This window comes from Carettochelys insculpta, chromosome 17 (genome assembly GCF_033958435.1).
Source record: "Carettochelys insculpta isolate YL-2023 chromosome 17, ASM3395843v1, whole genome shotgun sequence".
Taxonomy (NCBI): domain Eukaryota; kingdom Metazoa; phylum Chordata; order Testudines; family Carettochelyidae; genus Carettochelys; species Carettochelys insculpta.
In genome coordinates this window covers 2,868,560-2,892,780 of record NC_134153.1, presented here as the reverse complement: position 1 = coordinate 2,892,780, position 24,221 = coordinate 2,868,560, and the positions used below count along the sequence as shown (strand labels likewise).

General features: G+C 44.3%; 1 protein-coding gene across 1 annotated transcript in view; it reads left to right on the top strand.

Annotated features, from left to right (window-relative positions):
- The window catches only part of TM9SF4 (transmembrane 9 superfamily member 4), a 28,820-nt gene extending 12,784 nt beyond the window's left edge, over positions 1 to 16,036 (top strand). Inside the window, exons 3-18 of the mRNA XM_075011754.1 lie at positions 985 to 1,084; positions 1,661 to 1,829; positions 1,922 to 2,051; positions 3,546 to 3,669; positions 4,616 to 4,734; positions 4,943 to 5,054; positions 5,691 to 5,761; positions 6,239 to 6,371; positions 7,418 to 7,499; positions 7,589 to 7,664; positions 8,203 to 8,286; positions 10,844 to 11,019; positions 11,422 to 11,485; positions 12,073 to 12,192; positions 13,066 to 13,155; positions 13,862 to 16,036. Of these exons, the coding sequence (XP_074867855.1) occupies positions 985 to 1,084; positions 1,661 to 1,829; positions 1,922 to 2,051; positions 3,546 to 3,669; positions 4,616 to 4,734; positions 4,943 to 5,054; positions 5,691 to 5,761; positions 6,239 to 6,371; positions 7,418 to 7,499; positions 7,589 to 7,664; positions 8,203 to 8,286; positions 10,844 to 11,019; positions 11,422 to 11,485; positions 12,073 to 12,192; positions 13,066 to 13,155; positions 13,862 to 14,011 (1,800 nt within the window). The 3' untranslated portion in view covers positions 14,012 to 16,036. The remainder of the gene's footprint in view (positions 1 to 984; positions 1,085 to 1,660; positions 1,830 to 1,921; positions 2,052 to 3,545; positions 3,670 to 4,615; positions 4,735 to 4,942; positions 5,055 to 5,690; positions 5,762 to 6,238; positions 6,372 to 7,417; positions 7,500 to 7,588; positions 7,665 to 8,202; positions 8,287 to 10,843; positions 11,020 to 11,421; positions 11,486 to 12,072; positions 12,193 to 13,065; positions 13,156 to 13,861) is intronic.
- The last annotated feature ends 8,185 nt before the right edge of the window (positions 16,037 to 24,221 follow it).

Below are 24,221 nucleotides of genomic sequence, written 5' to 3'. Positions count from 1 at the left end.
AATAAATGTGCCCTTCATATTAGATTTATGCACCTGGGGTATACTCTATATTTTTGTGGGTACCTGCCAGTAATATTGTTTTATCGCTAGCCATGGTCTTCTGAAGCAATTTCTCCTCATCTCTTCATATAGGATTGAGGGTGTGACTAGGGCCAGGTAAAAACTACAAACTACGTTGGTTGGGTGCACGGTGGGTGGGGAATATATCTCGGACCGTAGCTGTGGGCCCCTATTGCAGACACAGTTACTCCCACGAAATTGCAGCTCTGCTTGGATGAGCTTCTTCCACGCTGGGAGTGCTTCAGAGAACAGAGCCTATAGAGATTCAAGAGGAATGTCCTTACAGGGGAGTGACACTCTACCTACCTTGGCTGCATCTGCTTCAGGCATTTCTCTGCTACTTAAAGATGCAGCTGCTACAGCAGGTGTGGCACATAGGACTATTAGCAGGTTGCAGAGGTGAAGGACTTCCGTGTTGCCTTTCCTAGAACCAGGGATCCAAATGGAAACTTGGTACTGATGTGTCTGTCTCTCTTGTAAAGAAGACAATCGCAAAGTAAAATCTGAGAACGATAACGCTTCTGTTACACGCAGTGGAGTTCACTCCCTCTCTGCTGCTCAGCTACTCTCTTGCAAACATTTCACACTCGGCTCTCTCCCACTCTGGTGCTGTAGGTAACTTTGCTGAGGGAGTGGTCACTGTGATAGTTCCTGTGCTTAAGAAAATGGCTCCACTAAGCCTGGTGGAGCTGATAACCCAACAGATGTGGTGAAGGTGTTTCTTATGCGTAGTGGATGAATTGTTGGGTGATGACAGAAGGGCAGTTCAAATTGGCTTTCCTCCCAGAGACTGTCTTATCGAATGTTGTTATTCCCGCCCCCCTTCCCCCTCTGAATGAGACATCAACTTCCAGCTGATGTAGGAAATGGTCTGAGTTTTTAGCAGATCAGAGAGGGGAAGATAACAGCTGCTTCTTTCTTCAGGCTGTGAAGCTCACCAGTTCACGAACCCAGCTGCCATATGAGTACTACTCATTGCCCTTCTGCCAACCCAACAAGATAACGTACAAAGCTGAGAATCTGGGTATGTACCCATCACACAGCGTGCCCTCTGTATGTAAATGTTTCTGCCTAGGCCTGTACAATGTCATAGGGTGAGCAGTAGCAGAACCCATACATGGAACACAGTAATATTTGGAGCCCTGCCTATTGCATGGTACAGATGTGAGCAACTCTAATGTGTGCATTTAAAGTGGGAGAAATAATTGCAAATGTAACATTTGAGAACTTGTGACCTGACAGGGGACAGTCTCCAGTGTACCATGCTCTTCATGTTAGCTGATCAGAGGCAGCAGCAGGAGGCTGGAATTCCCAGTAAGACAAGAAGTGATGGGGAAACATTTCTTTGATGGGTTGTTATTTCTGTAGTTCATTAACGTACTTGGTGCTTGAGACAACGAAGACAAGATTTTTTGCTCCAAACTGTTTGCACTTCTTTCTGTGGAGTCAGCATGTGCTGTAACCTGTCAAGCCACTGTAAGGCTCTGCTCTCCACACCTTAACTCTCTTTGTGATATATAGAGTGCTAGAAACCCTGCAGCAGAATCAGTCTTGATTGAGAATGGTCTCCCTCCTGCCTCCCATTGTGTTTGTTTCTCAGGTGAGGTTCTGCGAGGGGACCGGATAGTCAACACTCCATTCCAGGTCTTTATGAACATAGAGAAGAAATGTGAGGTTCTGTGCGACTTTCCCAATAAGCCAGTGACCCTGACGATAGACCAGAGCAAGCTGATTGCAGAGCGTATCCAGGAGGATTATTATATCCATCTGTGAGTTGGCAGCAGAATTGTACTGTAGCAGGGATGGGTGGGAGTCACCGTGCTGGGGACTGGATTCATTTGAAAATGTTGCGTGCTTACAGTATTGCTGATAATCTGCCTGTGGCCACGCGGCTGGAGTTCTACTCAAATCGTGAGGAAGAGGAGAAGAAGAAGGAAAAAGATGTGCAGTTTGAGCATGGATACAGGCTTGGGTTCATGGACAATAATAAGGTAACCTGTTGTTGAACCTTCCTGGGTAGAGCCTTTGTGGGACTCTGTAAACATAGTACCTTGTGGCCGTCCTATAACAAAGTATTCCCAGGTATTAGATGCTGCCAGCAAGTGAAAGGGTCAGAACTGCTGCTGCTTGGATACATGAGGGACTGAAACAGGGTATTTAGATCCTCAGCCCTAGGCTGTGCCTGCATTTATACCACTAGCGTTGCTGTGCTGTTGGAACGCTTCAGGGTAGACACCGCAGTGATGGGAGGGTTTCTCCTGTTGCAGTAGTTAGTCCGCTTCCCTGAGAGGCAATAGCTAGGTTGACAGAAGAATCATCCTCTCGGCCTGGCACTGTCTACGCTGCGGGTTAGGCCAGCATGAGTACCTTGCTTGGAGATGTGGATTTTCCTCACACGCACCTTGAGCCCAGTAGCTGGGTTGACCTAACTTTATAGTGTAGACCTGCCCTGAGGAAATGGAAAAGAGAGAAATGGGGATGGGGTGACACTGTTAATAAGGGAATGGGGAGCCAAGACTCTGGGGATTTCTTTGTAGCTCTGTCACGGGTTCACCAGATAATGGTGGGGGTGCTTTGCACCTCAGTGTTCTCTTCTGTAAAGCAGTGGTAATTACTTCCCAGGAGAGCTGTGAAGATTATTGAACTCTTGTAATTTGCTTGAAGCTCCCTGTATAATTGCCACTGAGTATTTTTCTGGTTTTTTTTTCCCTTTATGAACAAAAGGAACTGTCTGGAACACAGTTGTGTAGAGTGCATTTAGACAGTAAAGATCAAAAGCCACTCGACTACAGCCCAATTGTTTGATTATGACATCAATGTGATTAAGAGGGAGGTAAAGGTGATATAGTAGAGGAAAATGGAGACGTTGGCCAAGCCATAAGAATAGACACGTGGCCACCTTGTGGAGTTTTCAGACTGGTGTGCATCATTGCAAGCACAACTACCCTTATTGTATATGCCTGTATAGTGGTTGCATGTGCCGGTGGCCAGCTATGTGTCTGACTCCTTTGTTCACATCCGGTGTAATTATGTGCAGTTGCACAGGCATATCTGATCGCCTGGGAACCTTTAAGCTTTACGTACTCGTGTAGAGCTGGTGTGCTTTGCCCATGTATGACGGAGGATTCAGTTGCCTCAAAGAAGCTGTGACAGCCAGGACCCCTGCAGTGTGTGGTGTAGAGCAGTAAGTTCAAAGGAGCACGTGTTGCTAATGCACCAGCTGTGCAAAATGCTGTTGAACAAGTGGCTGGGTTCGCCACTTCATAGCTCTCTGATCACCTGATGTGAAATGGAGTGAAACAGTGTTGTTCCTGTTTAGACCTAAAGCCTGAGAAAGTAACTGAGAAGAGCAGTCCTGTTCCTTTCCTCTCTAGCTCAGGTTATCTGTAGGAGCCCTTAGCCTTCTGGGCAATGTGCAGGTGTTGCATGAGTTGTCTGTTTCTCCCTTGGGCTGCTAACACTTCTCTTATGTCAATTTGTTTTAGTTCTACCTGCACAACCACCTCTCCTTCATCCTTTACTACCACAGAGAGGAGGTGGAAGAGAATCAGGAGCCTACCTACAGAGTCGTGCGGTTTGAAGTGATTCCCCAGAGCATTAAACTTGAAGGTACATTATGTAGCATACCCTGGCCTGTCAGGATGGCAGCAGCCATCTGCATCATGCGTCCAAAGAGGAACCTAAGTTCCTGTTGGCAAGTTCCAGTTGCAAAGCAGACTTGGACGTTGGAATAGAGATTTTGCAATAGGTTCCAGTAAGTAAAAGCACCCACTTGGAAACGAGAACAGTGGGACGTGTGCTCGAAATGGAAACATATCACATGAGAAAACTGAGCAAAGGAAATATCCTTTTGCACAATTAACCTGTAGAACTCATTGTCACTAGCTTTCTCTGAGGTTAATGAGGTTCAAAAAGACAGCAAACAGATCAATTATTATGGATAAGAACATCCACAGTGACACTGGATGGACTTGTTAAACGTTTCCGAGACTGGCTACAGGTGCCCCTGTTTACTGGATATGAGCCAACCTCTTGCTGTGGGGAGCTGGAATGAAATTCCCTCTATGGGCTCTCTAATCCTACACATCTTTTTATGAAGGACCTGTTGGAGATGGGATGGCGACAGACGGACCCTGGTCTCATCCAGTGTAGTAATTTGTATGATCCTGCCACCTCCCAGGGAGGTTGATGGATCGTCAGTGTTTCTGATAAAGCTGAGGCTCCACTTGCTTGGGTTTTTTTTTTCAAATGTGTTTTAAGAAAATCCATCTCTGTAGCCTTCATCTTTCCAGATCAGGAGGGGCCTGGCCAGGGCTCCTTTCAAGGTGTGTTATGCTATTCCTTTATTATCTGACAGAATACCTTTTGGACAATGTAGGGCTGCTCAGCCAGCAAGGGAGGGAAATGTCTGTCACTATCACACACTCTGCTCTCTTCAGTAAGAGCAAGATTGTGCCTTAGGTCTCTGGGTGAAGTTTGGTTGCTCTTCCGTTTGTGTGGTAGAAGAAAATTTTAATCTGTGGCATATAATGTGTGGGTGTTTTTTCTCCTGTAGATCTGAAGGCAGATGAGAAGGGCATATGCATGCTGCCAGAAGCTGGAGGCTCAGCCCCTCAGGAGATAGATCCCACTAAGAAGAACCAGCTGCTTTTCACCTACTCTGTCCATTGGGAGGTGAGGGACTAAGGAAGGACTTGGCTCACCTGTACCCGGGGATGGGGAAGAGCTTGCACTGGGATCTAGGCTGCATACTAAGAAAAGTGCCCTGGCTGTCTGTGTGGCAGATGGGAGTTGTGAAAGGTGTGTGGATACGCTGTGATGAGCAAGTGGGGGAGCTGGATTTGAGGGTATCTGGCAAGTTTCTGCTGTTCTCTCCCTCCAGGAGAGTGACATTAAATGGGCTTCTCGCTGGGACACCTACCTGACCATGAGTGATGTGCAGATCCACTGGTTTTCCATCATTAACTCAGTCGTGGTTGTCTTTTTCCTTTCAGGTGAGTGAGACCTTGTGAGTTAGGGGTGGGATTAAGCTTCCCATTACTAACCACTGAGGGTTGGGAACTTGCTGGAAATGCCAGCTACAGGTGGGCACGTCTGAATTCCCAGATAGGGGCAATAAACAAAAGGTGGCGGCAAAGGTCAGACTGTGTCCAACTCACACTCCCGGCAGCACCCTTAGGAGTCAGCCCTTGGCTCTTGGTTTTTGTATAGTCCACTTGGACTTTGGGGTGGAGGAGTCCTTTCACACTTTGCTTTCTGCCATCTTCCATGCGTACAAATACTGGAGTGCAATGATCTCTGCCCCTCAGTGCTCTGCTGCTCATTCGGGAGGCAGGAAACAAACCTGGAAAGACGAGGTGGCCTTGTTTGTGCTTAAATGCTGCTCTGTGCCCTCTGGGGGCTTGAACCTGTGCTCACTGACAGCAAAGGCAAAGCTCCCATTCACAGTAGGGGTGTAGGACTGGACTCTGGGAGAGCAGCTGTGCTGCCTAAATTGTATTGCCTGGGACCACGCACAGCAGGCATGAGTTCTGACCAAGGCACTCCGAGCCGTCTGGACGAGTGGGAGTGGTGCGGTCTCTCTGCAGCCTTGTAACGAGTGTCACTCACTCTGGGTTTGTGTGTTGTAGGTATTCTCAGCATGATCATTATCCGCACGCTCAGGAAGGACATTGCCAACTACAACAAGGAAGATGACATTGTATGAAACGTATCTATTCTGCTGGGGGGAACTGTACAAAACCAGAAGATGTGGGAAGGGGCCTGTCTCTGAAGACTTGATGTATTTCTCCACCCCCGCTTTGTTAGACGCACTTGCAAAGCAGGGAGGGGCAGCCCAGTAATAAGCTGATCCGGAGGGTAGTATGGTTAAGTGAGCCACTGGTGCATTCAGCCGCTGAACTGCTCAACCAAGCTGTTGGGGGTTCATTACAACTGACTTAATAAGACTTACTGAGTAACTAGCTCCTCAATAAACGTGTTTCCTGGTATGTGACAGGCCACATCTAAAGCTATGTTCAGACATCCTCAGTGTAAAACCCAAGCAGAAAGCGGAGTCTCTTGTAATGATGGGACCCCTGAAAAGGAATTGGGATAGGGGATTGTGACACCCTGGAGGAGCCTGTATTTCCCTCTGGGTGATGAAATCTTAGCACCTCCTTTACTGGTTTTGCTACAGGAAGATACAATGGAGGAGTCTGGTTGGAAGCTTGTGCATGGAGATGTCTTCAGGCCTCCACAATATCCCATGATCCTCAGCTCCCTACTGGGCTCTGGAATTCAGCTCTTCTGCATGATCCTGATAGTTATCTGTGAGTATCACCATTGGGTGTTGGGAACCTTAACAGAAGGGGAAAGAGAATTAGCTGAATTATATAGGCCTTATCACAAGCAGAGCTGCAGCAGAAGAGATGCTGGCCTTTCCTCCAGGTGAGCCTCTGCAATCACTGGCTCTGTCCTCTTACAGTGCAGATTCGGACTACAGAGCCATACTCAGTAGTTCCAGGTTCCTAGGTGCCTTTCCCTAAGGAAAGCATGCTTATTCTTCTGCGTTGTGCCAGCTGTCATGGAGTAGCTTGGATGCTGGGGTCCACCAGTAAGCTGGCTGGTGAGGAGACTCTAAGGTAAAGTGCACAGTGTCTTCTCAGCTGCACCCATGAAAGTAGCTGTAAACACTGAGAGGTTTGAAGTGTGTTGCTCCTATTTAAGAATGGAGCCTAGGTGCTGGTTGGAAGGAAGTTATCTCTACCGCCCTGCACAAATACAAATGTCTAGCCATGGATAGACATTGGTATCTGCTGAACCACAGGTCTCTACTCCCAGGAGCTGTGGCCAAAGGAGAGGAACATGGTGCTGTTGCTCCCAGAAACCAACACTCCATGCTGGCAGCTCCTCCCAGGTGTGTGACTGGCCCACTCCCAGCCATGTCTCTGGTCTGGGGTTATAAAGCGCTGCTGGTGGTAGGACAAGGTGGGGTACAGCTGCAGAGCCAAGAAGAGCTGCTGGCACTGGGCATTGGCTTCTGGAAGTGACAGCACCACAGTCTTCTCCTTTGGCTGCAGCACCTCCTAGGAGTAGAGAGCTGCAGTTCAGCAGATACCAATGTCTAGCCATGGATAGCCACATCTGCAGGTAGACATTTGTATCTGCACTGGGGTCTGCTGATCTCCCTCATTATCTTTGGTCCTGGAGGTTGTTGGCCTCAGGCAGGAGATGAGAAAATGAGATCTGTGTGGGAGGTGAAGCAATGCCTGGCTGCTAGGTTTGCTACAGATGGTGAGAACTGGGGCCTCTGTAGTGTAAGTTTGCTAGGGCACGTCCATCTGTTGCCATCTTTCTCTCGTGTTTTGCTTTTCAGTTGTTGCCATGCTGGGGATGCTGTCACCTTCCAGCCGGGGCGCCCTGATGACCACAGCCTGCTTTCTCTTCATGTTCATGGGGTAGGCATGTCTCCTACCTTTATGGTGTGGTGATGTTGCCTGTCAGGTATTTGGAGATCACCTGGTGTCTTTCCTGTTTTCCATCCTAGGGTTTTTGGTGGGTTCTCTGCTGGCCGTTTGTATCGGACTCTGAAAGGCCACAGATGGAAGAAAGGGGCCTTCTGTGTAAGTGACTCTTTGAGCCCCTTTGCCGCACTTTCCCGAAGCAGAATATGTTTGCTTCTGTTGGTAGCAGTTAAGCATCTTGTTGTAAGGGTTGCTGGACAGCAGGGGATTGCCCATCTGTACCATACTGAGAGGCTGCGTATGGGCTTGGGGTCCTGGCACCTCTGGGGGGGTAAAGCCTATCTAGAAAGCTATTATGGGCGTGGATGGCAATAAAATAGAAGGGGATTGGGGCAGGATCACAGGCATGCATTAAGTGGAGGCATGGATGAGTGTTTTTTCTGCACCTAATTTATCCCAGTGATGGGCCCATTACAAACTTTGAGACAGTGTTGCTGAAACTTGCCCTCTCCTTACTGGTAATGGAATGCTTGCCCCCTGCCCCCTTCCACCCCAGCTGCAGGAATGGAATTGTTGTGGGGCTGGAGGTTGCTGGTGGCATTTGGGGAGCAGGGTCCAGAGGGAACACCTCAGTTTGGAGCCCCATGACCTGGGGGTAAGGAGTTTGCACTCTTGTAACCAGAGTTCTTTCCTACAGACGGCAACCCTGTATCCTGGTGTAGTCTTTGGCATCTGCTTTGTCCTGAACTGTTTCATCTGGGGGAAGCACTCCTCCGGAGCGGTGGGTACCCACTTCTTGCAAATCTAGCTGGGTAGGGTGATTATAGACTTCTTGGGAGGTCACTCAACCTCTGGCCACTTCTAGTTTGTGGAGGTGTTTGCAGTCAAGAGTTGGCTCTGTAATGGTGAATGTCTCAAAGCTGCTATAGGCTGCTGAGCTCTGGAATGCTGTTGAAGGGAAGTGTTTCAGCTGCAGTTCCCTGACGAGGGGACTCCCTTTGGCTGTGCCCTTTGGGAGAGTCAGAAGAATGGTCTGACCCAGTATAGCCAAAGATCCATTCAGGCCAGTATCCTGTCTGTCAACAACAGCCAATACCGGGCACACCAGAGGGAGTGGACCAAACAGGTAACAATCAAGCGCTCTCTCTCTTGCTATCCATCTCCAGCCTCAGACAGAGAGAGGCTAGGGACACCATTCCTTGCCATTGTGGCTAATAGCCATTAATGGACCTAACCTCCATGAATTTATCTATCTCTTTTTTTTTTTTTTTTGAACCCTGTTATAGTTCTGGCCTTCAAAGCCACCTCTGGCAAGGAGTTCCACAGGTTGACTGTGTGCTGTGTGAAGAACTTCTTCCTCTTATTTGTTTCAAACCTGCTGCCCATTAATTTTATTTGGTGTCCTCTAGTTCTGATCATTTATGAATAAGTTGAATACGATTGGCCCTAGAACTGACCCTTGGGGAACAGCACTAGTTACCCATTTCCATTCTGAAAATTTACCACTTATTCCTACCCTCTGTTTCCTGCTTTTTAACCAGTTCTCAATCCCTCTTATCCTATGACAATTCAATTAACGTAAGAGCCTTTGGTGAGGGACCTTGGCAGAGGCTTTCTGGAAATCCAAGTACACTATATCTAGTAGATCCCCCTTATCCACGTTTGTTGACCCCTTTAGCAAACTCTAAAAGATTAATGACATGATTTCCATTTACAGAAACAATGCTGACTGTTGCCCAACAAATTGTTCTATGTGTCTGACACTTTTATTCTTTACTATGGTTTCAATTAATTTGCTTGGTACTGACGTTAGACTTACTGGTCTGTAACCGGCAGGATTGCCTCTCGAGCCCTTTTTAAATATTGGCGTTACATTAGTTGTCTTCCAGTCACTGGGTACAGAAGTTGATTTAAAGGATAGGTTACAAACTACAGTTAACAGCTCTGCAATTTCACATCTGAGTTCTTTCAGAACTCTTGGGTGAATGCCTTGTGGTCCCAGTGACTTGTTACTGTTATCAGTCAGTTCTAAAACCTCCTCTAATGACACCTCTATCTTGAACAATTCCTCAAATTTGTCACCTAGACAGGATGACTCAGGTTTGGGAATCTCCCCAACATCCTCAGTTGTGAAGACCAAAGCGAAGAATTCATTGAGTTTCTCTACAATGACTGTCATCTTTGAGTGCCCCTTTTGTATCTTGATCGTCTAGGGGTCCCACTGGTTGTTTAGCAGGATTCCTGCTTCTGATGTACTTAAAGAAAACTTTTTGTTGTTGCTTTTTGAGTTTTTGGCTAGCTGTTCTTCAAACTCTTTTGGCTTTTCTTATCGCAATGGCTTTTACTTGTCATTTGGCAGTGTTTATGCTCCTTTTGATTTTCCTCACTAGGATTTGACTTCCACTTTTTAATTGATGCCTTTGTATCGCTCACAGATTCTTTTACTTGGTTCTTAAGCCACGGTGGCTTTTTATTGGGTCTTTTACTATGTTTTTTAGTTTGGGTATATGTTTAAATCGGGCCTCTGTTATGGTGTCTTTGAGAAGTTTCCACACAGCTTGCAGGGATTTTATTTTAGTCACTGTACCTTTTCAATTTCCATTTACCTAACCTTCTCATTTTTGTATTCTTCCCCTTTCTGAAATTAAATGCCACAGTATTGGACTGCTGAGATGTTCTCCCCACCAAAGGACTTATGGTCACTGTTTCCAAGCAGTCCTGTCCCAGTCTGACATGCTAACTCGCAACAAATACATCTGTGTTGCAAAGTATCTGCATGTACTCCTTGAGGTTTTGCAAGCTGTCTCTCGACATGTGGGATGTGAGGAGGGTTCCAGGGGGAGATGAAGAGATGCCTGAATGCCATGCAAGGTTAAGCTCAGATCCACTGCATTTCCAGCTGTAATTAAAATGCTGCAGGTCATATTGTTATCTGTGGGATCCCAAGAGAATGAGAGACTAAATAAAACTGGCTGCTATGTGGTGCAGCTTCTGGGGATTTGGTTCTGTTTGCTCTGTCCTGTATTGTGCCTACTAAGTATGTCTTGAAAATAGCTAGAGCTGAAGTTCCTCCAGTGCACAAAGGAACTGCACATTTTAGGATCTTCAGATGTAGGGGAATCAATATTCCTAGACACAGAACTAACTTAAATTCCATGTGAATGGTTGAACCAAAAGCATTTTCATATTGTGAGGAGAAGTCACCTCTGGTCCCTCGCTGATATCGCATAGTTGGTTGGTGAGCCAGACTTTGAAAAGCCTGGTTTGATTGTTGGCGTTAGTGGATTTAGTGGGTAGGCTTGCCAGGACACTAGTAGTGATGCTTGCTGTGGTTACAGGTGCCTTTCCCCACCATGGTGGCCCTGCTTTGCATGTGGTTTGGTATCTCCTTGCCCTTGGTCTACTTGGGATACTACTTTGGATTTCGCAAACAGCCGTATGACAATCCTGTGCGGACCAATCAGATTCCAAGGCAGATCCCGGAGCAGAGGTGGTACATGAACAGATTTGTTGGGTGAGTGGCAAGCATTTAGTAAACATGATGATGTAGAAGACTTCCCCAAATCTCTCTGCCTACTCTACTAGTCAGACATAAGGTGGTCTCTGGATAGGACAAGTGAAATGCAGGTAGGTGGGAACAGCCCCTCTCACTTTACCCTGTCCCCTTTCTTCATTTTAAGAGTGGGCTGGTTAGAAGCATAGTAAATGTAACCTGGTACCTTCTAGTCACCTGCCTAATGAGATTTATTAAGTGCCAAGAAAGCAGGAATTGTTCAATTGACTGAGAGACTTATTCCAGCTATATGCTTTGACCCCAAATGTGTCTGTTATCTGGTTGTGGATGGTGGTTTTCTAATCATTTTGAGTAAAGACCAGGCATGTTTTACTGGTAACAGAATTTCTCCTTCACTTGCAGGATTCTTATGGCTGGCATTCTCCCTTTTGGAGCCATGTTCATTGAACTGTTCTTCATCTTCAGTGTAAGCACCAAATCTTCCTCTTTCTGAAATAAGAATCCTATCACTGCTGCATTGTGCCTTTAAGGAGAGAGGGCTTGGTATGTGTGTATGCAGGGGAGTGGATCGTGGCTTTGCTGCTGCCGCCCCCTCCAAATGGAAAGCACTGGACCATAGGTATTTCAGGCTGTTTTCTTGCTGGGATTCTTGGAAGATTTTTGTGGGTTATAATTGATCCTACAAAACCTTCTTGTTATATTCTTAGCTAAGGACAGCCAGGATGCAGGGAGGCCCCATGTTTGCTACAAAGCATAGAAACCACTGGTATCAGGCTTTTCAGATGAGACAATTACACTTTCTTCCCATTTCTCACCTTCACATGGAGTGTGCCTGGAAGAAATTACAGGAGTCTTGTTACTGTAGAACAATGACCTGCTCCATAAGCAACGGTCATCTTGGGAAGAAAGGTGGCACCATGGTGGCTTTTCCCATTCATGCTGTCCCACTCAGATTGCTTGACTGCTGTTTTGAAAAGTTAAATTACTGGTGCAAACCAGTAGATGTTGTCTGGTGCAGCGTTGTGTGAGGATCTTGCACTGTTCTTGTTTCAGGCGATCTGGGAAAACCAGTTCTATTACCTCTTTGGCTTTCTCTTCCTGGTTTTTATAATCCTGGTGGTATCCTGCTCCCAGATCAGCATAGTCATGGTATACTTCCAGCTATGTGCTGAGGTAAGACACATCTCTTGCAATTTCAATAGCTCTAGCTGAATGAACCATGCGTCTTTCAAGAAGTGTTTACTTTAAGGATGTTAACATTTAACTGGTTAACCAGTATGTGGGTACAGTTAACCAGCGGGCACTGGAGCAGCATGCAGCCTGCTGAGGGGAGAGAGGGCCCGCTAGCCCAGCCAGAGCAACCCCTGTCTGCAGATGCCCTGGGCATGCTATGGGCAGCAACACTCCAGCCAGGCCAAAGCAGCTCCTGTTCACATCCCCCACTTAACCAGTTAAGCCTGATATTTAACTGGTTATCTAACTAAATGGGATTTCACACCCCTGGTTTACTTATTTCACTGCAGAAGTCTAGTCCACTGATGTGAGGCCCAAACTAATAAGGGGCTGACTGCCCTCACCTCCAGTAGACTTCCAGGGGTGTGAGGTTGCAGAGCACTTTGCGGATGGGCCCAGAATCTGTCTCAAAGGAAGCTGCAGAGGGAGGGGTGCAGGAAGACTCTCTTCGAGTATAATCTGTTCTTGGCAAAATACCTCCAGTCGGCAGATATCTGAAGGAGAGCTCTGTCTTGTTTTGTCTGTTAGATGCCACAACAGGGGCTTGGCAAAGTGCTGTCTTGCTCTTTCGTTGTTAATTATTTGTTCTCTGATGTACTTAATTTAGGAACAATTCACAATAGTTTCTTCTTTGTTAGACGATAAATGAACTCCTAAAGGCTTTTTGGAGGAGGAGGGTGGACGCCTGCCTGCCTCAGGAATAATTCGTGGTCCATCTGGGTGAAGGAGGTGCTGTGGGTTATGTATACCTAGGAGCCTCAGAGGGAAATAAAGTCCTTGGGATGATTCATTCTCTCTCTTCTGCTCTATCAGGATTATCGCTGGTGGTGGAGGACCTTCTTGGTGTCTGGAGGATCTGCCTTCTATGTACTGATTTATGCCATCTTCTACTTTGTTAATAAGGTATTGTCCATCCCCACTGTATATAAGCTCCACCTTCCCTGAGGGCATAGTAGAATTTGAAGAGATTTGACCTACTGTCATCTGTTTCTAGTCCATCCCCCTGAGAGTACCTGGCTGTTCTCTGCAGTATCTATCTTTGCTATCCTGTGCACTTCTTTAAAAATATATATATATATATATATATATAAAATTGGAAACTGGAAGGGACCTTGAGAGGTCACCTAATCCAGTCCCCTGCTCTCTTAGCAGGACCAAGCACCATCCCTGACATGTATTTGCCCCAATCCCTAAATGGTCTCCTCAAGGATTGAGCTCACAACCCTGGGTTTAGCAGGCCAATGCTCAAACCACTGAGCCATTCCTCCCCCTGTCTAGAGATGATTCTGTTTACACCATTCAAGTGCAAGAAAGGTCAGGTATTTGGAGACTCCAATCTGGCCTGCATCCATCTATGGGGAGTTATGTAACATTTGCTTAACATTCTTAACCCCTATCTTGAAGGGATCATCCCCAGCAGGGGTGAAATTAATTCAGGTTGGATTTTTACCCCTCTCTCTCTCTCTCCCACTAGATCCCAGCTGTGACTTGGAAGGCGCTCCATCTTTTAGCAGGAGAGGAATAGGCCACTGACTGACTGAGCTAAGGAAGTTGACTTTAAGCATCATTTTGTATTTAGTCTCACTTTGCTTTTTCTCCTCTGTTCTAGCTGGATATCGTTGAGTTCATTCCCTCCTTACTCTATTTTGGCTACACTGCTCTCATGGTCCTGTCTTTCTGGCTCCTCACTGGCACCATTGGGTTCTACGCAGCCTACATGTTTGTCCGTAAGATCTACGCCGCGGTGAAAATAGACTGAAGATGCACAGACTGAACACAAAACAGATACCTCTGTGTGCATTTCCTCCTGGAAGGGAAGAGGGGAATCCTTTTCCAGCTCTTTTAAGGAAACAAAATCCAACGGTGGTTGAGAGAAATAACTACTCTGCATTTTGGAATGTAACTTTTGGCACAGCATACATGGATTCTGGGGCTACTTCTGGGGGGAGGGGTGTGTAGATACCCTACATTTTAACTTCATTATTCCAGTTATGAGGGATTTTTTTTTAGCAGAAAAATGTCCCTTTATGTAAGTAAGCCCCTTTTTGCTAATTCATTTTTTATGTTGAATAACAAATGGATTTGAGACAGCTGTGGAAACACTTTGTAAAACATTTTTTTCAGCCCTTATGGCACTTGGGTTCAGGGAGTATCTTCAGACCAATATTGCACAGGGTTTGTCTCCTGCCTTTGTTGTGCTTGGAAGAGGTGGAGGGTGCTTCTCTGTCCATGATAAGATAGGAAACTCTTGAAGGCTGCTCCTGCATGAGTGAGTTTGGCATGTGTTGGCTACAGCAACTTCAGTTCCAGTTGGTTTACAGTTCGACAGAGGTGCCATTCAGAATCTGGCAAGTGCAATTTCACCCTGAGAGGCTTGAGAACCATAAGCCTCTGTGTCATTTCTCCCTCGCCCTACTTTTGGACAACATGTGCACCCCAGAAGCATAAACTGGAGGGGCTCATAGGAGGGTATTCTCTTCTGGAAGAACTGAGTCACCTTTAGTGGCAGAATGATGAAGCAGGACATGGCCATGTACAAGAAGCAGCTTGAGCACTCAATGGTTCTAGAGCACAAAGCCCATAGCCTGAAGAACATTTATGAGAGGGACACATGGTTTTGTTCCACTAATTGCTTTGCCTGGCCTTCTGAGGAAACAGAACAGCGCTGCTTCTTAGGAGAGGCCTCTGAGGCTGGGTAGTGGCCTGTGTAGAGAAACTATTACAGTATTGCTTTAGTGCCATGAAGGCTCTCTCTCACTGTGGGGATGTCTACTACACAATGCATATAGGCTGTATGGAAGTGGCTGGGGGACATGGAGTGAGTAGTTCCTGAAAATTTCTTCCTATTTCTATTTCTTCAAGGGGAGGAAAGCCTCCCAACCCACTCTTGTCTCTTGGCCACTTCTGCTCTCAATTCCCACCTCTTTTTCTCACCCACTTTGCCTCCAGCAAGCAGGCAAGATTCACACCTCAGTAACCTGTATTTCACTCTTTGCTGCAAAATGGGATGAGCCCTCTGGAATAGTCCAGAAGTAAGGGATTCTGCCTTTCTCGTGGCTGGAGCCCTGACTCTGACCACGGGAGGCACTTTCTTTAAAATACATTCAAATTTTTGATTCAAGTAAAACTATGGCTACTGGCAAATCTAGTCCCCAGTTGCAGTGAAGCCTCCCTGCATCCCCAAATCTATGGGGTGACTTTAGTCAGAGCTACAAGAATCTTTTATTTCTTCAACAGGATGGGGGGGTGGGGAATCTCCAAATATTCTGCTGTTACAGGTAACAGTGATACCATTCAAATACAGAACAGATGTGACTCCAAACAAAAACCTTCTGAGTTGGTAACATGAGTCACACATATTTGAGGATTTTTATACTTTGGGTATCACCTGAAAAATCCACACTGAGTCTGTGTAACTGTTTCTGACTTTTAATGGTGCCTCTTTGCTCCCCAAGCAGGAAGAATAGAGAACTAGAATCCCAAATCACTGAACTTCTCCTTTGCGTTACATTTCACCTAATAATCTTTAATTACCCAGTCAAGAATCAAGGGTGGAAAGGGGGCCATGAGATGCAACATTTAACTGTGGTGTGAGATCCTTAGTAATCTCCGATTTGAAATCGTTCTCTGAGATTCTGGTTGATTTCCTAGTGAAGAATTTGTCAGCATTTTCTCTCCCTCCCTCCATACTGTTTTATCTGTATTCTGTTCTTTGTATTTTTAATTAACGTATGTATTCTGTGTCCAACTGTAAATAAATATGCCATCGTCCTGTTGTCCTAAATGTCCTGTGAGAGCAGTCTTTCATGGTCTTTCCCTAATACCTGTTTTGACACTATCTTTTGTTCTTTAAAGATGACAAAGCTTGACATATAATTGCAGTAGGAAGCACAATGTGACTCTACTTAGGGAGACCATCTAACATGATTACTCTTCCAAAATTCAATATAAATCATAGAATCATAAAGTTATGCTCCTCCCATGTTCTTTATACTGAGGGGAACTGAGGTACAATTGTGTGGCTAGAACATATGTCTGAAAGACAATGGGGCTATGATACTGAATTCTGTGCAATGTTACAAATCGCTTAACCTCTTTGCAGGTTTTTCAGTGGTAAAATGGGGATACTCCTCTGCCACCTTCTCTTTTTTCCCTACAAAGTCCTGTCAAGCTAAGAAAATTAGAGCTAGACTGGCCTTCTTGCATAGATTATAGTTTCTTTCCTGGTAGAGTTGCTCTTTCCCACAGTGTTGTTCAGTCTGGAAAACTCCAAAAAAAAAAAAGTGTTATCTGGGCACATCTGTTGGGATTTCTGCAACATGGTTCCATCTGGAAAATAGCCATTTGACATGTAGGAAGTGACTAACCCAGGTTTTAGGCTCACGAAGAGAAATTTCTGAGAGGAAGCACAGTTCCTTTCACCACTCCATTATTTTGCCTTTGTCTAGACACAGTTGTTGGACTAGTGAAGCCTTTAAGAAATGCAGCTGTGTTTTAGCTACTGAAAGGGAAGATGATGGATTCTTCACATACAGGCAAATCATGGTTCACTTGTAGGGTTCTTAGTTTCCTCTGAGACAGGACTGTGTGGGGATGAAAGCAAACTAGTTCCAGGCTTGTGGATTCTATTCCTGGTTCTACCAAGGAGGAGTTGTGTGTGGTTGTGTAAGTTGTTTAGATGGAACCAGTGACCCAGAGAAGTTATATACCCATGTAATGGATACTGCAAAACTTTACTGTTTTGCAGTACTCTTAGTTTGTGCCTTGCACATGAAGTATTTAATACAGTGGCTGTATTAAAACTGAACTTCCAAAAGAGGTTCCCATTTGACAATATTCCATGGTGTTTAAGGGACTGTCCATGGTAACTTCCAATTCATGATTTAAAAGCTTCAGCAGAATCTATCAAGAACTTGTCACCATATTAGTTTGACACTACCAACAAACTAAGCAAGATTGTTACTAGCACTTGAAACAGGATTTTTGAGGAGATGTACAGGTTCTGTCTGCTACAAATTCAAGCAGGCCAGAGATAGTAATATGAGAGTCCCTGCCCCCGCCCCCATGTGATTTGGTATTGCATTGTGGATGTCTGACCTAAGTACAGTACATTTTAATCTCATTCAATACTTGAGTACAATTCCACCATCCCCTACATGTGGATACTGCATTGATAACTTATGAACGGGTTCCCCACTATGACTGACTTTGTATAGTACAGATGGGGACGTCAGCTAGCATGCATCCTTGAAAGTAAGAGTTTTGTTCACTGGTCAGAAAAATGGTGCTAAAACTTACATAACAGCAACAGTCATGGTTTCAACGCTGCTCGTAGCTATAACTTTAATCAAGTGGCCAGTGGCCTCTAAAATACTGTTTGTGTCACTTCGTCGGCACAAGATGAACAGAACCCACCCCTGCAAGAACATATGAGAGCTGCATTTTCATCCTTTTGCTCAGATGTGCTCCCTGTATGTGAAGGCAGAAATTAAAAGTACATCTAGATCCCTATAGGGAATTGGAGCCATATGACCTACCTTGTGCTCCAGCCCTTAAGAAAAGTGCAAGCTCAAGGCAGACAGTTCAAACAGTTTTAATAAGCAACTTCGTTATAAAAAACCCTTTCATTTTGGACTTAATTCTGCAAGACAATGGAAAAGCTAATTTAACAGATGAGCTGTAGATTTCCTAATGGCACTTGATATTTTACAATTCAAAACCTTGTTTTCTATAAAGCCCAAAAATACTCTGATTAAAAAGAGGTTATTCGCTGTGTATAAAAGTGCTAGAAAGTTTCTTTAAAAATATAATCCAGCTTTAAGGAGGGGAAGCTGCTGGCCTTGACAGCTGTGGCTGTAGGAATGGAAGTTAAGAAATGGGGCTCTGAAGGGCAGCACTGGAAAAGGCTATGTTGTGTCTCTGGTAAAGGACAAAAAAAGATGCTCGCTCTCTTCCACCTCAGCTACAGAGGCTGAGAAATTCCATGTTGCTGCATTTGGAAAGGGGCCCTCAGCATTTGGCTCAAATGCTGCCCTCAGGGGCCCTGCTCCTAAGTACTGGGACCTGAAGGCAGAATTTGTTCCATGGGTGGCAGAGTTCAGCCTGACTTTGCCATAGCTGTGAAGACCACTGTAGCTTTTCCTCCAGTAGCAGGTTCAGAGCTTGACTACCTCAAGGGGTGAATCTGGGTGGTTTCCAGAAGTTCTCTCACTGTCCCTCTTGTCTTCACCCAGTTTTGAACCTACACTATGGCAAATCTCTTTTTTTTAGTTAAATACCCTTGTTAAAGTAAAATATTGATACAAACATTACAAAAACTTTCTAAAACAGCGCCTAGATATTAGGGAAAACTACAAAAAAAATCAAGAACTTAATGAGGCATTAAAAAGGGGTGGGGAGAACTCATACGCTCAAGACAGGAGGCTTCCAGCACAAGTAATCCAATCTGCTACACAGGCTTCAGCACTTAGAAAGAATCTGTATTTGTTCTTTCCCCAGACTTGCCAAAGGCTGCAGCTCTGAGCAGGCTGTGCTGGTGAATTCCACAAGTGGAAATCTTAATGGTACATTACCTTGAATAGGAACAACAAATGCAGAAGAAAATTAGGTTTGCTGGTGCATATGCCAAATATAAAGTTTTTTTTTTTAAAGGATACTTAACTAGAACCCATTCTCTGAGTGACAGGCGTTTGTGGTTACTCCTGTTTTGCAGAAATTATTTCACAGAGCTTTCCCTTTATCATCTCAGCACATCTTATCCAATAAACCTGTTTGTTCTCATTCTATAGCATTTTCATGGTAAGATGCAGTGCCTGTGTTTGTTTACTAAGACTACAGCAGTATAGTGGGAGAGCTGTGAAAACAGACTTGTCTTAAAAATAAGTAAGTTCAGATGCTTACACTTAGAGGGCTGTGCAACTGCCCTGTTTAATAAATGAAAAAATCCCATATTATCTTAAGTTTTCTTCCAGCCAGCTTTAAGTTTCCTGGTTGCTTACATTGGTTTTACTTGCTACTTGTTGTGCGAACATAATCTGAAATTATTTCTGTATTTTTCAAGCTTTGTATTCACTTTGTGACTGAAGCTGATGGGAAGCAAAATGTGGGGAGGAGGGATGTGTAGAGCATACAAAAGAACTCAGCACCTGGTTTCACATATGAGGAAATACATCTCAAATTTCTTTTCTTCCCCTAGGACACTAGATACAGTTTCAAGTAACCTATTAGTAACATAAGAAGCAAAGTGGATTTTTTTCCCCCTCATTGAAACTAAAAATGGTAAGCTTTTGTGTGCTCTCCATTTTGAGGGTCTAATATTCTTGGTGACCATCTTTAAGAATATTTACTGAACCTGCCTTTATGAAGACAAGGAAATGTAGACTAAGATGCAGTCTACGAAAGTTAGGGGGAGGAGATGGCTCTGGGTATTTAGACTGGATGCTTGTACATTAAACAAACTGTCTTAGTAGGTAACAGATCTTGCCTTTGCTGACACTGATAGGTCATGCCAACACAGCATGACCCAGAGTACAGTCTGATTCTAAAAGAAGGTTCTGGATTGTAATCTGCTGGCAAACTCAAAGAACAAAGCAAGGCCAGAATAGGAAGATGAAATGGAAGTCATGCTACAGACTTAAAGTAGGTAAACACAAACTCTTAATTGGGCAATACAGCAAGAATCTGGGACAGATCTAAAAACATTGAAAAAACCTGGTCAAGGAACAAGGCTGTCCTGTGAAAGTAAAGAACTCTGATCAGTAATAAGGCCTAGCATCTGTAAAATGGGGGTGCATTAGGTAAGGAAATTGAGAAGGAGAGGGGCAGTGACTTGCTAGAGATCACACAGCAGGCCAGTTGTGGATCTGCAAACAGAACTCATGTCTGCAGCGTCCTGATCCAGTGCTCTGTCCCACTAGGCAACACAGGCTAAACATCAAATGAGACATTTAGAATCCCAGTTATCAACTTGCTCAGTGCCAAGGTTAAAATACACATCAGAGATGATGAAAATCATGCAAGTGGCTGTAGGAACAGAGATGAAGAAATATCAACCAGCTAGAGGCAAGACCTAGAGGAGTTTTTTAATAAAAAATCCCACACAAAGCATCTCACAATAGGCAGGTTCCACTCTGATTTGTGGGAGAAGTGCATTTATAGGGTTTTAGGGAAACTAATCAATTTGTACAGTGATCTGCTCCCAGCCTACAACATTCTGTTTACAAGGTGTCCAGTTGGTGCAGGATTTGTGTATATAAGCCCATTAAGTCTAAACTTGTAATTTAAAGGGACTTCAGCTGTTCTGTCAGTGGTGACAATGTTGGACCAAGGCAGGGGTGGGCAATAATTTTTGATGGGGCGGGGGCACTTGAAGATTTTGGTAAGTGGTCAAGAACTGCACTTTTCTATGGAGGAAGTGTGGTGTCTGAGATGGAGGTTGGGTGCAGAAAGTAGCTCCAGGTAGGGGTCTGGAGTGCAGGGTGTGGGGGGAGGGGAATTTTGGGTGAAGGAGGGAGTTGTGACCCGGTGCAAGAGAGGATTCTCACCTGGGGGAGGGGCATAGGAGAGAGTGCAAGGTCTGGGAGGTGGGAGAGGCAGAAAATTCAGGTGGTGACTGCGACAGGGAGTTGGAAAGAGTGGGGTGCTGAGGTACAAGAGGTAGGCTCTGGCCAAGAGATGCTTACCTGGGCAGCTCCCAGCCAGCAGTATCCCAAGGCAGGCTCCTTGCCTGCCACAACCACAGACTGCTCAAAATGACTGGAGGCTACCTCCATGTGCCTCTCTGAGTTGTGCAATGATTGGGCCTGGGGCAGCACACAATGTCTCTCCCACCTCCTGCAAGAGGAGCACAGTGCCTAGAGAGAGTCACCAGCCATTCTGAGCAGCCTTGGGTTGCAGCAGGCAGAGAACATGCCTCGAGTTCCTGATGAGCTGGGATGCAGGTCAGATCAAAGGCTTGGTGGGCTGGATCTTGCCCAGGCCTTGACTAGGGACATAATTACTGAGTCATTATAGAAAGAAAACCTACTGTCTGGATCAATTGAAAAATATTATCAAAATATGGTTGGTGCGGGGGAACCTGAAGAGCAATAAACTACAAAGAGGCAACCCATGACAGAATCGATGGACCTGGGAGGGAATAAAAGGAACGACCAGCATGTAGGAAGGCTGCGAAACCATCTTAAATGATTTTTTGCATCAGTCTTCATAACAGAAAACAATAGAAAGGGCCTTCTGCAGGACTGCTTTTTTCTAGGTAGTGAAGGTGAAGAAGCAATGACAGAAAGGAGTGATGAGGAAATTCCAGCATGAATTCCAGTAAATCACCTAGAAAAGCTGCTGTTCATCTGTCAGTGCTGAAAGAATTAAAGAAAGAGCCAAGCTTCCAAACAAAGTAATCGAATCTATCATCTACTTACTCTGAAAAAGAGGATGAACAGTAAGGTGATTTTTTCCAACATTATTCAGGTTAAAGAGCAGGCCCTATTATGAGGTACTCAAGAAGGATCCAGCGAAACCAGGTAAGTGGCTAACATGGTGGCAGATGAAATTCATACATGGAATATTGTTTCTTCCTGCTTAAGGTACATGCACGCAGAAAGGTTCTTGAACTAGCTGTAACCTCTCAGGGAAAGAAGATCTATGTGAGTGGCATTCTCCCAGTATGAGAAATCAGACTGTGAAGGATCAGGAAGTCGATCTCCTAGGCAGTACAGGGTTATACCTTATGGTATATTTATTAAAACTGAGACAGTCTGGTCTCAAATATCTTAACTTCCATTGGGAGATTCACTGTTTCTTACGTATTCTTCCTGTTGGTCTACCTAAACTTTCCTTTTTATTTATTTAACCTTATCTCCCTTGTACTACCTTTAGTAATTCCTCTCTCTCTTGGACCTTTATATTCTGAGGGTCACTATAGAGTGTCTACTGCAATTAATTTATTTTTAAAGTGAGCCTTTCAAGTCACTTAACTATTGCAATTGCTTTCTGCTGAAACGTAATTTGTTTATGCACTTCTGGTACACTTGTCTATGAACATACAGTATTCCAGGATGGAGCAGGGCTAAAGTCAATTCATGGGTTCTACCACTAAGCAAGTCAAATACTATTGTTGATTCTTAAAAGGCACTTAAGTTTTGATCTTGACTTTGGACTTCCCTGCCTCGTTATCCCTGTATTGTACAGGGATCAAATGATATTCAACTTAAGTGGCGGGAAACATAGGGAGGTAAACCCAATATAATTATTACAGATGAGGTCTTAGCAGTTATACAAATTTATTCCTCATGAATTTATGCTTTGTTTTATACAGTCTAAAAATCCCACAGGACTTATTTCATTGTAAACATACATCTAACAAGCTGTCCTCTAACCTCCTTTAGTCTTTTAAGCTATTGCTTTCCAAAAGTCTCCTCCTTAATTTCCCCTCCCCCAGATGTTTTAACTTGCATGTTGTTCATGAATCTTACTTCCCATCTCTCTAGATCTCTTATGTTATTTCTGTGTCCACCATGGTATTTGCAACACTTGGCATTTTAATCTATTATCTTCATACTTTGTGTTGAACTCAATACCAATGAAATCAATAGAACCTGCTACGGGTTAGGATGAATCTTGGTACCAAGTTCCTAGTGCAAACAATTGGTTTTAATTCCAAGCTTGCTTTTCATTAATATATTCCCTAATGTTGGTTAACTGTCATTTTATATATGAATTTACTTGTTAAAATAGCCATGGAAAGCAAATCAAGTGATGCAAAAAACTAGTTAAATGAATTCCACTGTTTCTTTGAGAAAATATAGAAAATGGATACATCTGCTGGGCTCTGGAGTTGACTACTACTGGAGATACTTAAGTGACACCTCGTCTCAAAGCACAATGAAGGAAAAAAAAATCCAAAAGAGAATCAGACATTAGAACTACAGAGATGAGGAAAAATCATCATGGCACTACAAAAATCTAAATAATGCTCTCAGTATTGATCACTGCTCTGAAGATTTTCCTGTTTTTGCTTTCTTTAAAAAAAGACGTAAAGACAGGAATCATCCATAAATAGGAGAAACTGAAACTAATTTGAGAAGAGGAGACATGGCTGAAGTATTTAAAAATAATGGTTAAGAGAAGACAAGTTGAGATGAGCTGTTCTAAAATAAAAGGCACTTGCTGAACTTTGAAAGGCAACATTTAAAAACAGATAAAAGCAAGTACTACTTTTTATCCACAGAACTCAATTGTCTCAGTGAATCACTGAGGTAAATATTTCTTAATAATTACACTGATGTGAAAGTAATATTTTCAGTTTCACTAACTAAACTTCAGTCTACCACTCCTTATGTTTCAACGTGTAGATGGTTCACCAGCCGGCATTAGGAGGATATTAGACAAGGATTTATTGTAATTTTTAATAAAGTGGGGTAAGGGCAAGGTCTATGAGCAAATGAAACAGAAGTAATTGCACGTGGTAGGGTTGAGACAAATGGATGAAGATAGAGACAAATATATCAACTGACGGTGGAGGTGGAAAGAGGACAGTAACTGACTTCATTTACAGAGTTAAGTTAACAGGATAGAGGTAGATCTGTATTTTGGGGGGTTGTAAAGGAGATATGTTGATAAACTCCCTGGGTTATATTAATCTCTGATGTGGCTGCATGCTGAGGTATGAAAAGCTGCATATCTGTGTTTGTAGATATGCATTCAAACATAACTGGATTAAACATATCCAAGACAGAACTACTGAACAGGAGACAATGCAGTGCTAATCAGACTAGGAGTCCATTGCCCCTTAAAAATTACTTTTTGCTATCAGTAGGTGGACACCCCATAAAGGAGGACTCAAGGGCTATAGATGATGCGGTGCAAGGGAAGTAGAACCCAAGTTTCAGGGGGTATGGCAGGAGAAAGGAGAAATAAAAAAGGCCCATAACTCCAGGCTGGAGGAGAGGAAGGGAGACTGTAATCCCAGAGAC